Raw genomic sequence first — 16,438 nt, 5'->3', positions numbered from 1 at the left:
CCTCCCCATCACTCCCGCCAAGGGCTGGGAACAAACCTGCAATCCCAGGTGGTACATGCCCTTGACCTGACCAGGAATCCAACCCATGACCGTTTGACCCTTCGGTGCAGAGACTGATGCTCTACCACTGAGCCACACAGGCCAGGATTTTGTTATTTTGTTATTTTTTCTTTATTATTTTTCTTTATGATGTATACTACTTTTGGTTTTATTTTCCCCAAGGGTAAAGAAGATATTTAAAACAAAAACAACTGATATTGGAATCTATAAAATTAACTACCATTTCATTGATTTTGGGAATATTCTTCTTATGGCAGTTGAGGATGCTTTTAATTTCTTCTATGGTCCTTTTCTCTATATGAGCCTCTATGGTCTCATATTATAGACTCATATTATCATTATTGGTGAGCTTTTTTCCCTTGATATATTTCTCTTTCAGAAATCTTTTCCATCCTAACATATCATTATGAATATTTTCAAACATATAGCAAAGTTGAAAGAATTCTACAGTGAACAATGATATACCTGGCCATCTAGATTCTACCATTAGCATTTAACTACACTTGCTTTAACATATACTTGTATATCTATCCATCCCTCCACCCTTCAATTAATTGATCTTATTTTTCATGCATTTCAAATTAATGTTTTTGCATTCAGCTTTGACACAGTGCTTATATAAATTAATTTTACTTATATAGGTCTACAGAGTGTCAGATTATAGAGTTCTTTTAATATCAAAATTTCTCTATTCTTAAACTCCTACTCTTTATTTCTTGCTCCATAGAAATGTGTCTTTCAGTAACTTTTAAAGGAAGGGTACACATTGGGAATTTTTTCTGACCAATAGTATTACTTAGAATGTTTTTCTCTGCCTTTGCATATGGATAGCCACTTGACTGTGTAATAAAATCTTAGCTTTAGTGTTTTCATCACATACTATTACCATTTATCTAGACAACCTCCCCCCTTCTTAGTTAAGATCTATTTCAAATTCTGAATGAAATCTTTTAAGGATATTTGTATGGGAAAAAGATTCCTATGTTTAGCATTGTATCTGTATATAATAGATATTAATTACTTATAAACTTTTTATTTCTAAACATTTCTTTTTTAAAATTTAAATATATTTTTTATTTTACTTTTTCCATCACCATTTATTCCCCATAATCTCCTTCACTTCCCCCGACACCCATCCCCCCTGCAATCACTACACTGTTGTCAATGTCCATGAGTCCTTTTTCTTTTTTTGTTGTTGTTGTTAATGTCAATGAGTTCTTTTTTTCTTTTTTGCTCAATCCTTCCATGCCTGACCCCTCCCCCTAGCTGTCAGCCTGCTCTCTTATGTGTGTTTGTCACTATTTTGCTTGTTAGTTCAGTTTCTTATTCCCCTCCAGTTTGTCTTCAAATTCTTTTATATTTTTAATGTTTTTATTGATTTTTTAGAGAGAGAGAGAAAGGGAGAGCAAGAGAAGATAGAAACATCAATGATGAGAGAGAAAAATTGATAGACTGCCTCTTGCATACCCCTTACTAGGATTGAGCCACAAACTGGGCATGTGCCCTGACAGGGAATTGAACCAGCAAACTCTTAGTGTATGGGACGATGCTCAATCCACTGAGCCATGCAGACTGGGCTGTCTTCAAATTCTTTTAAATTAAAAGCTGAAGAACTTACTACAAAGAAATAATAAGAATGTTAATGTGTGCTCTGGGCCTAACATCTTAGAAGCAAAATGCTAGAGGGCATAGCTTTTTAAAAAATATATTTTTATTTCAGAAAGGAAGGGAGAGGAAGAGAGAGATAGAAACATCAATTATGAGAGAGAATCATTCATCGTTGCCTCCTGCACGCCCCCTACTGGGGGTTGGGCCCGCAACCCAGGCATGTGTCCTTGACCAGAATCGAACCCGGGACCCTTCAGTCTGCAGGCTGACACTCCATCCACTGAGCCAGATCAGCTAGGGTGAGGGCATAGCTTTTTAATTTGTTTTTTCTTTATGAAAAATTGTGATGTGAATGAGTCTGTGTTTTACTCCTTTGTCTTTCTCTTTCTAATGTTTTTGCTCCCACTGTTGACTTTGTCTTTTATCTACCTCAGGTGTTTTCATTTATTACTCACACTGGACCTCCTTCCAAAAAAGGAATAAGTCTTCAGATAATAAAAAGCACAAATACAATAAAATCATTAAAACAAGGATACAAGTTAAGCAATAAAACAGTAGGGATAATTGTGTAGACCATTTAGAAAACACTGCAGCTAATCATAAAACTTAACCCTCAACAATCTGGTAGCAACCAGAAACAGAAAGGTGAAATTTTGCCATCTTATCCAGTTGGGATGTTGACTCACCCATAGAGAAAACTTTTTCTTGGTTGTAAATGCTGAGATCAGTATAAGGAACAATGTACTTGATTGTATTTCTGTACAAATAATAATATAATTTACATGTAATTATATCTCAAAAAAAGTCAAAAGTGTAATGCTAAATTATATACAGGTAGTTCTGGTGTGCCAGAATGATGTAATCTGGATATGATGCTTTTTAAAATTTATTATTTCACTGGCTTGATTATTCCCAGCCTTTTCAGTCAGGTATTAGTTCCACTTCTTTATGTGTTTTTGTTTGTCTGTTTATATTTTGCAGACATTCCCATGATAGTTGCTAGACTTTCAACATCTGTGGAATGAGAAAATGTATAACAATAAAAGGCTATTGTGTACATTTTATGTACATTTGTATTTTATTCAGAAAAGCTAACTACTGGCATTTATTGAGCACTAATTTTGTATCAGATATTAATTTGTTGTTTACATAGATTCCCATCATTTGAACACTAAAATGTGAATTCCATGAGGGCTAAAATTTCTCTTTTGTCCACAGGTGTATATGCCAGGTCCCTTTCCTGGAAAGTTACTATTTTTAACTTTGTAGTAAATAATATCTGATGGGGGATATAATTAAAAACTTTGTAAATGGCCCGTTTCTCATAATTTTACACTTCAGTTTTAGAATTGAAAGAGTTATTACTATGATGGTTGCCAAGTGGAAAAGTTCTAACTCCATTATTCTTTTTACATTTATTAGCTGTAAGAGCTTTCCTTTCTCATTTGTCTGTTTATCAGTGTGGACACCTGAGTTCTTATTTTATTCAATGGGTTATGATCAGTTACTATCATTAGTTTGCTCAAGTTTGGTCAGTGGGAACCCCTTCAATCTGACTCCTATGTCTTTTGTGACAGGTCCATTATTCTTTGAATATGTCCTTTTGGCACAAGATGTTCCCAGCCCCACTCCTGGAATTAGTCATTTCTCCAAGGAGTCCAGGTTCCTTTTAGAGGGACATTGGATTTAGAAACTAAGATCTAGGACAGGCGTCCTCAAACTATGGCCCGCGGGCCACATGCAGGTGTTTTTGCCGTTTTGTTTTTTTACTTCAAAATAAGATATGTGCAGTGTGCATAGGAATTTGTTCATAGTTTTTTTTAAACTATAGTCCGGCCCTCCAACGGTCTGAGGGACAGTGAACTGGCCCCTGTTTAAAAAGTTTGAGGACCCCTGATCTAGGGATTTGGAGTGCTTTTAGTTAATGGAGTGTTTTTGTTTCTCAACTCTTGCTGACAGGGTTATATATGCATATTTATATATGTGTATATTTGTGTGTGTAAATAAAACTTCAGTAAAATGTAATAGTGGAAAAAAGTGGTATTACTAAATTAATGTATCTATTTTATGCAATTAAAATATGTTTATAGTTAACACCTAAATATTATAGGTCACCATAATATTACATCTCTAATATATTAATAATGGTTAAAACTTTTTATTTAGATAGCTGATTATTTCCTTATATTTGGGGTTGCCATATATCTGACATATGTGCAGTTTTCACCAATGCGGGGACAATGCTAGTTACTAGTTTAGTTTTCTTATGAATCTTTTCTACTTTGGTGTAGCACAGGCTAAAAAAATATATTTTCATGGATTACTAGTTTCTTATTAGAATCATGATTATAAATGAGCTCTCAATGCTGCCCATTGGTTGACTGGGCCATTCTAGTAAGTTTGCTTTCCTACAGACAATCTTGTGGAAAATATGTATCCTTTTTTAAAGAAAATAATCTTATGGTTACCCAGTGTTAACAGTGTTGATGCTCACACCCTGAACATAGTGCTGCATGCTAAGGTACAGATCTTTTGGGTTCAGCATACCCAGACAGCTAGGTGCTTTATGACTCAAATCTTCCATCGTTGTTTTTGTGTTTGAACTATGATCCTTTCATGCAGCAAGCTGGGCTATCATTTAGCCTCCATGTGGCAAGAATATGTCATTTATATAAGTTCACCTCTGCTCTATTCTCATTAGTCTATAAATATTAATTCAGACTTGCTTTTTTATTTGATTATTAACACAATCCAGAACATGCTTATTATTCATGCAAATGCATTCAGAATTCTATAGACATAATTTTAATTTTGAATATCTATTCTAACAAATGAGAAAAAAACTGTCACACACAAGTTAATCAAAGTTCAAAAGTAACAAAAACAGATTATAGAAAATAAAAAAGACATAAATCTCTCCTAATTGCAGAACCCTAACACAGACATTCTAGAGAACTAGAATTTCCAGTCTTCTGTTCTTGCCTATGCATATTGCTTCTTTTAGATTTTGTGATTATAATGTGTATATCATTTCACATACCAGTTTCTCTTTCCAAGCTCCATATAAGAAAGTTGTCTCCATTTATCCTGCCTTAGAAGTAAATTTTAAAAAGCAACAAATATTTATTCAGTAAATGTGTATGATTAGAGTGCTGTAAATCTTACAAATTTAGAGTACATTTGTTTAGGGAACCATATTGTATTACATCAATTTACATTTCTGTCATAATCAAATATCAAAAGATACAGATTTATTTTAAAACTACTATGTTATATAAGATCTACACTTAAATATTTATTATAATTAATTAATAACAAAGTACTCTGTATAAATCTCTTCACCAGTTGAGTAGCACACATAATTTTAAAGATTTCTTTTTTCGGTCTTGTCTGTGTATTTTTAGCACAAGAAGATTTCACCGAAGCAGGAAAGTACCTAAAAGGATGTGTTATCACTGGAATTTATTCTGAAGAAGATGTTTTGATACTGTAAGTTTATTGGTCTTCTAATTTTAGGAAGGAAGAAGTTTGCAAAATAATATATTGCTTGTCTTTACATAGTTGAGAAAAAAGATAGGGCAGACACATTACAAGTTTTAATTTTCTTCTAGGAAGATCTGGGAAGTACCATGTGGCTATTTAGAATTTTTAGATATTCTTTTACATAGCACCCCCAGAGGAGCAACCTTGGATTCATATGACTTCATCTTCCTATACAAATTGTTCTCTCTGGGTTCTGTAGTATTTTAAAAAATATATATTTATTTATTTTATTTTTTAAAATGCATACACTTAAAATATATATATTTTTATTGAGTTCAGAGAGGAAGGGAGAAGGAGAGTGAAATAGAAACATCAATGATGTAAGAGAATCATTGATTGGCTGCCTCCTGCACACCCCCTATTGGGGATCGAGCGCACAATCGGGGCATGTGCCCTGACCAGTGACTTGGTTCATGGGCTGATGCTCAACAACTGAACCACACCAGCTGGGCTATTACCTGCAGTTTTGATTTTTGGAATTGTTGTATTTTGCGGGAAAGGGGTGGTGGGGGGAGGGGGAGATTTTACTTCTTGAGTGTTTGGGTTTTGATTTGCCACATATATATATAAAAATCTAAGTTTTTCCAGATTTCTCCCAGAGTTTTAATTGAGTTATACCTGGTATTTTGTTCTAACAGGAGTTTTTTACATGATATAAATGTGACTATATCACTGGTAATTTCACACAAAGCATTTTTTTCCTATTTAATTTAGTGATTTGCTTAGCAAAAGTAGTGGCAGGAGGGAGCAGATTTGGGCTCTGTTACAGTGGAGAAAGCACAGACTGCGTCTGGAGAACCTCAGTTTGAATTCTCTCTCTGCTATTTATCACGCTCGAGTACTGGGTTCCTCTACTGGAAGCTGGGGCTAACTGTGGCTGTTTTATAGGGCTGTTCTGAGGGTTAAATGAAAACTTAACTAAAAGCACCTGGTGTAGTGCCTGCAAAGAGTAGATTTCTAATAAATGCCCACCTCCTTGCTCAGCAGTATGGTGAGCAGTCCAGAAAGTTTGAGAGCTATTCAATGTGTTCCTAATTCTGTTTAGACATTTTCTTGATGGATAAGTTCTCTAGGAAAAAAAATCTGGGTAGATTATTATCTGTTGCTTTCTTTCAATCTTGGTCGTCAAGGCTACCGAAGATAAATTTGTCTGTAAATTGAGTTATTATTTCCTTGGTAGTAGGGCTTCCCATCTGCTGCCTTCCACTGTGACTCCTTGGCCTCATTGTTTATGTTTTTGATGACTTGCTATTATTTAGTTGAAAATTTTAAATATATATTTCTCCGCAGGTCAAATAAATATACTGCAACCCTTCCAGCCCTGCTGCTGGCCAGACACAAAGAAAGCCAAGTAGAGAGCATTCCATTAGCCAACACCCATGCTCAGGATATAGTTCAAATAATAACAAATGCATTACTGGAAACATTTGTGAGTATATTTTATAATAAGGATGTTATTTGAAATAGGGGTATCTAGATGAGTTAAAGGTAGTTTATTTTAATATGTGGTTTTCCAGCTTTTATTGGCCTATGGCATGATGTTTGTGACAGGATTCATTGGGTTGCTGTTTTATTGTTCACTCATTATGCATGAAGCTTCTCTAGTCCACTGCCAAAAGTTTCCATGTCTTTGGATTATTTTTATTTCTGAGGCCAGTGTGGCTGATGGCCAGTTGAAGTACTTAATCTAGGCTGAAACTTGGTATAAAGCACATGGGTTCTGGAGAATCAGATTGCTCAGCTTCAAATCCTTGGCTCGATTACTTACTGGCAGTGCGTTAACTTCTCAGTGTCTCAGTGTAAAATGTAGGTGACAGTAGCAACTGCCGAGCATTACTGTAAAGACTAAATGAGATTATTTGTGTTCAGTGTTTGGCCCCTGGTAAACATTCAACAAATGTTAGCTGATTTTTTTTTATACCAGAGAGGGAGGAAGGGGAAGAGAGAGAGAGAGACAGAGACAGACGATGGTGAGAAACATTGATTGGCTGCCTCCCATATGCACCCGATTGAGGATTGAACCTACAACCTGGGTTTGAGCTCTGACCAGGAATTGAATCCACCACCTTTTGGTGTACAGGACAATGCCCCAACCAACTGAGCCACACCGGCCAGCACTAGCTGGTATTTTTATTCTTTATACAGTTAGAACAAAATATTGACTTATGAAAGGCCTTTTTCAATGCTTTGTATAATAGTGGATTCAGGGGCACAAAATATGTAATACACATTTCTTGATTTCAGTTGTTTTTCTTTTATATTAAACATAGCTAGACTATTATAAATGTATGCTTTTCTATAATTATAAAGTGACATAAGGAGCACTTTTATCAGCTATAAATACTGAACATATATCTTGTTTTTATGTTGTGATAATCTGAATGACTACTACATTTTAGGTTCAAATAAATGACCATAGTTTTAATTATTAAATCTTTTTGTCACATTGGTTCTGTTCCCTCACCACTCTCCCCAAATTAAACTTACAGGTTATAATTAATCAAATGATTAATATTTTCAGGATGTGGTTTTCTAAATTATTTACTCAAGTAATAATTTTGTCTTTAATAACATGTTGCACTCATCTTGCACATTTTCTACCAGAGATATGGAATCACCTGTTTCTTTTTTTCCAAAATATGTTCTGATTGATTTCAGAGAGAGGAAGGGAGAGGGAGAGAGAAATAGAAACATTAATTATGAGAGAGAATCATTGATCTGCTGCCTCCTGCAAGCCCCCTACTTTGGATCGAGCCTGCAACCCAGGCATGTGCCCCAACCGAGAATCAAACTGTGACTTTCTGGTTCATGGGTCGATGCTCAACCACTGAGCCACACCAGCCGGGTTATATATTTCTTTAGCAAATACATAGTGTAAAATTGTTGGAATTATTACAAGCCTTTAACTTTTTTCCAGATAATACAGAAAACTATAATGAAGAAATTTAGAATCAACCTCTAACCAAGTTTAAATTTGGGAATGTATTATCCAAAGTTTAAAAAATTTCCATGTGTATGTATGTGTTTCATCAAGAAATAAAGATAGGCATATTGTTTTTTTAATATCTGCATAATATTCTGTTGTACTAGAACACAATTTATTTAATTAGTTTTCTATAGATGAATATTTAAGTTGTCTTTAGTTTGTTTTACTCAGGGACCATCTTTGTAGATAATCTTTCTGTGTTTCCATGATATATTCTTATGGTAAATTCATAGAGTTTTAGTTGCTGTTCCAATGGGTAGACACATTTTTAAGGTTTCTGATACTCCTGTTTTGCCCAACAGTATCTTTTTACTCTTTTTTGCCTGATAGGTAAAAATTAGTATAAATTTTATTCATTAAGATTATAATCTTTAAGGCTGAGAAACTTAGGGCAAACTTAACTATTAAAATCTGTTTCTAGTTTACGCAAACATGATAAGCACTGTGGCGTTGTTCAAGTTTGCAATGTTTTGGTTTGCGGTGTTCTACTCAATACTGAACGGCTGTAATAAAAATTATTTTGCTTTTAGTTTGTGGCGTTTCCGTAAAGGAAAAAACTCTTAAGTGGTTATTAAATTTCCTAAAGTTGCTCCGTGTTGGAGGTTTAAGTCTAGAGCATGTAGTGATTGCAATAGTCAGCTAGCAGCAAGCTCCTCTCCTGGTCTGCCCTTAAGTACTAGACAGACTTTGGTTCCTTCATCTGGGTAGGAAAGAGGAGAGGATGACCAGATGGTAGATATTTTTTAAAACGGCATCTAATTTTTATTTTAGTGAACCTGATGACAAAGTAGCCTAGGTAAATAATGCCCCCAAATGAAATACACGATAACTATATAAGCAATGATATATCCCACGCTTTCACACTTAGATACCTTAAGTTCTTTTTATGCTTTTACTATGAATAAGAATACCAGAACTCACACAATTATAGCCTCTTACATACTCAGGTAGGTAAAGGTCACCTTCCAACGACCACATTTGATGACTTTTTCTGTTTCTCCTTAGCTTCTCTGTAGCAATCAAAACTTTGTATAAGAGAGAGAGGGGAGGAAGGGTAGAGAGGGGTGGGGAAAAACATAAAACTGTTAACTATGCCATTCCTTTTAAAAATTTATTCTTTTCCTTTGACTTTTACAATTCAATCCTCTCCAGACACTCCTTCAACCCTCTGGCCACTCTAGAATTACATCCTCAATGCTTTTTTCTTCTTTTGTTATGTTCTTATTTGGGAAATTTTATTCATGACCATAAATTTTTCCCCCCTCAATCCTTCTCCCACCCTGAGCTGTCTGCCTGCTCTCTATCTATGAGTCTGTTTCTATTTTGTTTGTTAGTTCAGTTTGTTTATTAGATTCCATGTATGAGTGAAATCATATGGTACTTATCTTTCTGACGGGCTTATTTCACTTAAAATAATGGTCTCCAGGTCCATCCATGCTGTTGCAGGGATAAGATTTTCTTTTTTATAGCAGAGTAGTATTCCATTGTGTAAATGTACAGCTTTTTCATTATTTTAATTATGCTAAAAATCCATAATATTGAAACACAGTAAGATTTTTATTTTAAGTAATCATAAATGTCAAAAGATTACACTGAGTGGCCAGATTATTATGACCACCTGACGTTTATAGGCAAATTAGCCGTACACTGCATAGTATGGGATATGGAAGCCGAAGGCCTGTTCGAACACCTTTGCTGTCTGCAGTTACCAAGATAAAACGTCTCCAATTCGCACAGGAACACAAGGATTGGACAGTTGAGCATTGGAAAAAAGTCATGTGGTCTCATGAATCACGTTTCCAGTTGCATCATGCAGATGGCAGAGTGAGAATTTGGCAGAAACAGCATGAAAGCATGCACCCCACATGCATGAGTACAACCCTTCAAGCTGGTGGGGGCAGTGTTATGGTTTGGGGCATGTTTTCCTGGCATGATTTGGGCCCTTTAATTCGTGTGGAACAACGTCTGAATAGCACAGCATACCTAAGTATCATTGCTGATCAAATTCATCCTATCATGTTGATGGCGTATCCCAATGGAGATGGCTTCTTCCAACAAGACAATGCACCATGCCATGATGCTCGTATTGTGCAGGAGTGGTTTCAAGAACATGAGGGAGGCCGAAACCGGTTTGGCTCAGTGGATAGAGTGTCGGCCTGCGGACTGGAAGGTCCCAGGTTCGATTCCGGTCAAGGGCATGTACCTTGGTTGCTGGCACATCCCCGGTAGGGGATGTGCAGGAGGCAGCTGATCGATGTTTCTCTCTCATCGACGTTTCTAGCTCTCTATCCCTCTCACTTCCTCTCTGTAAAAAATCAATAAAAAATATTAAAAAAAAAAAAAAGAACATGAGGGAGACTTTACCTTGTGTAGGTGGCCCCCACAATCACCAGATCTCAATCCAATTGAGCATTTGTGGAACGAAGTTAAAAGAGCCATCAGGCAGCTGGTTTCACAACCATCAAATCTCATAAAACTGGACAGTGCTATTCATCAGGCATGGTGTCAGATTCCTCGCATCACCTTTCAACATCTCATGGAGTCAATGCCAAGAAGAATCGCCGCAGTATTGAAGGCATAAGGTGGCCCAACAAAGTACTGATGGGGTGTCATAATAACCTGGCCACTCAGTGTATTTCTTTAAAACTCAGCTTATGTTTTTTTTCAAAAATTTTGTGTTTGATAAAAATATAATACAAGTTTTGTTTGTCATGAGTACATTGTCTACTCTGGTCTAGATCTTAGCATAAGAAATAATTCGATGTGTAAAACAGGATGCTCCTTTAAGTTACTTTATTTTCAAATTCTGTTAGTAGTTTTATTTTAAAAATAACTTTATTAAGATAAAATTGGCTTAAAAAAACATTCCTGAGATTTCTAGTTATTAGTCAGTATAGCAAATCACTTAAATGGTAATATACTTGAATTACATTTTATGAACTAAAACTGCAGGAACAATTTGAACAGTATTTTTTATTTTATGCATCATCATTCCCCTTGTTGTTTTTTTAATAGCCGGAAATCACTGTGGAAAACCTTCCCACCTATATAAGGCTTCAGAAACCATTACTTATTTTATTCAGTGATGGCATAATAAACCCTGAGTATCAAAAGGCAATATTGACACTGGTGAAAGAGAAACACCTGGATTCAGTTATCCCTTGCTGGTTAAATCTGTAAGTATATTTTTAACTTCTAATATATAAAAGGTAAAGAAATATAATTATTATATTTTCATTAGGAAATGAAACTCTTTAAACTACCTTTGGAGTTAATATTTTGGCACCAATGTACATGTCATCATGATATTTTAATAAATAAACTCTCTCAGATGATCTAAAATGACCTTCTTTCATATCAAATTCTGTTCTACAGTAATTTTTTTCTCTGTGGTTTTTTTCAGCCTTATTGAGGTATAACAGAAAAATAAATAGTAAGATGCTTAAAGTTACATTGTGATATACTAGAGGCCTGGTGCAATTTGTGCACAGGGGAGGGGGGTGTCTCTCAGCCCAGCCTGCACCCTCTCCAATCTGGCACTCCTCGAGGGATGTCCGACTGCCCGTTTAGGCCCGATCCTACCGGGATCGGGCCTAAACGGGCAGTCGGACATCCCTCTCACAATCCCTCTCACAATAGCAAATTTCAATTATACAATATAGTTGGGGACTGCTGGCTCCCAACTGCTCACCTGCCTGCCTTCCTGATTGCCCCTAACCGCTTCTGCCTGCCAGCCTGATCACCCCCTAACCACTCCCCTGCCAGCATGATTGATGCCTAACTGCTCCCCTGCCAGCCTGATTGCCCCTAACTGCCCTCCCCTGCAGGCCTGGTCCCCTCCAACTGCCCTCCCTTGCAGGCCTGGCCCCTCCCAACTGCCCTCCCCTGCTGGCCATCTTGTGGCGCCCATCTTGTGTCCACCTGGGGGCAGGATCTTTGACCACATGGGGGCAGCCATCTTGTGTGTTGGAGTGACAGTCAATTTGCATATTACTCTTTTATTAGATAGGATAGAGGCCTGGTGCACGGGTGGGGGCCAGCTGGTTTTCCCTGAAGGGTGTTCCGGATCAGGGTGGGGGTTCCCTTGGGGTGTGGGGTGGCCTGGGTGAGGAGCCTGTGGTGGTTTGCAGGCCGGCCACACCCCCCGGCAACCCAAGCGGAGGCCCTGGTATCTGGGATTTATTTATCTTTTATAATTGAAACTTTGTAGCCTTGAGCGGAGGCCAGGACAGGCCAGGGTGGGCAGAAAGCTTGGCTTCCTCCATTGCTGGGGAAACCCAAGCCTCCTGCTCTCTCCAGCTTCGTGGCTGCCACCATTTTTGTTGGGATTTATTTATCTTCTATAATTGAAACTTTGTAGCCTTGAGCGGAAGCCAGGGTGGGTGGAAAGCTTGGCTTCCTCCATTGCCGGGGAAACCCAAGCCTCCTGCTTGTTCTGGGGCTGCAGCCACTTTTGTTGGGATATATTTATCTTTTATAATTGAAACTTTGTAGCCTTGAGTGGAGTCCAGGGCTGGCCAGGGTGTGAGGGAAGCTTGGCTTCCTCCATTGCTGGGGAAACCCAAGCCTCCTGCTCGCTCCGTGGCCGCAGCCATCTTGGTTGGGTTAATTTGCATACTCACTCCTGATTGGCTGGTGGGCGTGGCTTGTGGGTGTAGCAGAGGTACGGTCATTTTGCATATCACTCTTTTATTAGATAGGATATGCATTGTGAAAAGATTCTTCCATCTAGTTAATTCTCACATCCATCACCTCACCTATTTACACACACACACATACACACACACACACACACACACACACTGGGGGAGGGGTAAGAACAAATTTAAGTTCTAATCTCCTAGCAAATTTCAATTATACAATATAGTGTTATCAGTTATAGTCCCCATGTTATACATTAGAGCTTCAGACCATATTACAGCTGAATGTTTGTACCCTTTTACCAACCTCTCCCTATTTTCCTCAACTCTCTGTCCCTGGCAATCACTTTTCTTCTATTTCTAGGGGTTTGACTTTTTTTTAGATTTCTCATGTAAGTGATACTGTGCAGTATTTGTCTTTGCCTGAATTATTTCACTTGGCATAATGCCCTCAAGCTCCACCCATGTTGTTGCAAATGGAAGGATTTCCTTCTTTCCCATGGCTGAATAATATTCTGTGTGTGTATACATATACATATATGTGTGTGTGTGTGTGTGTGTGTGTGTGTGTGTGTATGTGTGGGCCCAGTGCATGAATTCATGCACCTTGAAAGGAACCGTGCGCCGTGAGGCTGCGGTGGGCACAGGGGCGGGTCTCGGCCCATCCTCTGCGCCCCTGACCCTTCCATCTTGCTGCGGTCCATGGTCCCCTGTCTGCCGGCAGTCCCGCTCCTGCCGCTGCTGCTCCCATGTGCTGATGGCACCAGCCCTGCTCACACCTGCTGACAGCACAGAGTGATTGGGGCCGGTGCCAGCAGCGGGTGCAAGCAGGGTGTGAGCGGGGCCAACTACGGGTGTGAGCAGGGTGAATGCGAGCAGGGCTGGCACCAGCAGTGGGGGCAAGAGGCAGCTGCTGGCCCCGATAGCTCCTCAGGAGCAGGGGAGGTGGAGAAGCCCTTAGGGGCAATCGGGGCTGGCAGCTGCCGCGGCTTGCACCTGCTGATGGCGCCGAGTAATTGGGGCCAGTGCCAGCAGCAGGTGCGAGCACCAGGCAGGACCACGGCACATGGGAACAAAGAATTTTCAGTAACTACCAGAGACTCATCCCAATTACAGTGACTGGCGCCCCGCCTTGGTCTGGTGCCTCCACTCACCTGCTCCACCATGCTGCCGCGGCCCATGTCCGCCATGTTCCGCGCGTGCCCCCTGGTGGTCAGCACACGTCATAGCAACCAGTTCAGTTGTTCCACCATTCAGTCTATTTGCGTGTTAGGGTTTTATATATCCTATCTAATAAAAGAGTAATATGCAAATTGACCATCACTCCAATACACAAGATGGCTGCCCCCATGTGGACACAAGATGGCCGCCACAAGATGGCCAGAGGGGATGGCAGTTGGGAGGGACCAGGCCAGCAGGGGAGGGCAGTTAGGGCTGACCAGGTGGGCAGAGGAGGGAAGTTGGGGGCGACCAGGCCTGCAGGGAAGGGCAGTTGGGGGGGACCCAGGCCTGCAGGGGAGAGCAGTTGGGGGGGACCAGGCCTGCAGGGGACAGCAGTTGGGGGGACCAGGCCTGCACAGGAGGGCAGTTAAGGGTGACCAGGCCTGCAGGGGAGGGCAGTTAGGGGTAAACAGGCTGGCAGGGGAGCAGTTAGGCATCAATCAGGCTGTCAGGGGAGTGGTTAGGGGGTGATCAGGCTGGCAGGCAGAAGCGGTTAGGGGCAATCAGGAAGGCAGGCAGGCAAGCAGTTGGAGGCCAGCAGTCCTGGATTGTGAGAGGGATGTCCGACTGCCCATTTAGGCCCCATCCTACTGGGATGGGGCCTAAATGGGCAGTCGGACATCCCTCGAGGGGTCCCAGATTGGAGAGGGTGCAGGCTGGGCTTAGGGACACCCCCCTATGCATGAATTTCGTGCACCCGGCCTCTAGTATAGATATATGTGTCTGTCTATCTATCTATCTATCTATCTATCTATCTATCTATCTATCTATCTATCTATCTGTCTATGTGTGTATCTATCTATGTGTGTATCTATCTATCTATCCATCCATCCATCCATACACACACACACAAATATACATACATATATACAGTCACATACCACATTTTATTCATAATGCTGCAATGAATATGAGAATGCAGATATCTCTTTGACATCCTGTTTTTATTTTTTTTGGATACATACCCAGAACTGGGATTGCTGAATCATATGCTAGTTCTGTTTTTAATTATTTGAGGAACCATCATATTGTTTGCTATTGCACCAATTTACTTTCCTACTAACAGTGCACAAGGGCTCCCTTTTCTCTGTATCCTCTTGTAATCTCTTGTCTTACCTAATAATAGACAAACATGTAAATTGACCGTACCTGTGCTAGGCCCACAGCCGATCAGAGTGAGTATGCAAATTAGAAGGCCAAAGATGGCAGCCGCCCAGCTGCTCTAGGCGCGGAGTGGCCAGGCAGGGCAGGATGCCTGCTATGAGAGGGAGGGCCGGGGGGTGAAGGGATCTATAGGAGCGGAGTGCCACAGCGAAGACAAGACTGCAGACTTTGGAGTCTGCAGCGAAGATGAAGATGGCAGACTCTGGCCGGAGTCTGCAGCAGAGACGAAGACAGCAGTCTGCAGCAAAGACGGAGACGGCAGACCCTGGCCGGAGCGAAGGCCTGGGTCCCAGGTGTCGGAGGAAAACTGGTGCTGGAAGCCAAGGGAAGGAAGGCCTATTGCACGAATCTCTTCGTGCAACGGGCCTCTAGTCTTTTTTATAATAGCCATTCTAACGGGTGGCAGGTGATAAATAGCTCATGGTTTTGATTTGCATTTCCCTGGTGATTTCTGATGCTGAGCATCTTTTCATGTACCTTTTGGCCTTTGTATGTCTTCTTTGCAAAAAATGTTTAATCAATTCTTCTGCCCATTTTAAAATCGGATTTTTTTGTTGTTGAGTTTTATGAGTTCTTCAATTATTTCAGATCCTTTATCAGATGTGATTTGCCAGTATTTTCTCCTATTCTGAAAGTTGCCATTTAATTTTGTTAGTTTACTTTGCTGTGCAGAAGCTTTGTAGTCCCACTTGTTTATTTTTGCTTTTGTCATACAAGAAATTTTTAAAAGTAGTAATTTTTCTGATTTTAAAAGTAATCTCCCTTGAAAAAATTTTGGCAAATACAGAAAAATAAACTGATATTTTGGCATTTTCCTTCAGTTTCTGTTTTTGTACTTCTTTATTTTTGAAATGCAGCCTAAATGTTACAGAAATTTTTCAGTGTATTCACAAATAGTATTTTCTGGCATGTGTTCTAGATGTATGGGCTGTGTTACATTAAGTATATATATTTCACATATATACACACTGTTCTTCAAATTCATCAGATGAAAGACATTTTATTTTTGACTCATTTGAAAATTACAAGAATGGGGCAGTATACCTTTTTTTTTGCTGTTGAAGAGTTCTCAAACAGTACAACCTACTGCATAAGACAGAATTTTTCAGGTACTTAACTTGTAAGTATCTCAGGTACTTAACTTGTAAAACTGTATTTCCCATAATGTGGAATGTGCTGTATAAAGAAAACTAGGTATCTTAAACTTATGGTTTCC

At 39.3% G+C, this 16,438-nt stretch overlaps 1 protein-coding gene across 5 annotated transcripts in view; it reads left to right on the top strand.

The window, feature by feature from the left end:
• TXNDC16 (thioredoxin domain containing 16) overlaps positions 1–16,438 on the top strand; it is a 115,766-nt gene that overhangs the window by 64,682 nt on the left and 34,646 nt on the right. For all 5 annotated transcript variants that reach the window (XR_013813421.1, XM_079768902.1, XM_079768903.1 and 2 more), the window contains 3 exons: positions 5,073–5,157; positions 6,502–6,640; positions 11,213–11,373. Coding sequence is in view for 4 of the 5 variants with exons in the window: in XM_079768902.1 (XP_079625028.1) it covers positions 5,073–5,157; positions 6,502–6,640; positions 11,213–11,373 (385 nt within the window). In the remaining variant the exon portion in view is untranslated. The remainder of the gene's footprint in view (positions 1–5,072; positions 5,158–6,501; positions 6,641–11,212; positions 11,374–16,438) is intronic.

Source organism: Cnephaeus nilssonii (genome assembly GCF_951640355.1).
Source record: "Cnephaeus nilssonii genome assembly, chromosome: 4".
In the NCBI taxonomy this organism is placed as follows: Eukaryota; Metazoa; Chordata; class Mammalia; order Chiroptera; family Vespertilionidae; genus Cnephaeus; species Cnephaeus nilssonii.
The sequence above is the reverse complement of the archived record's forward strand: the minus strand, read 5'-3'. Positions and strand labels throughout refer to the sequence as shown.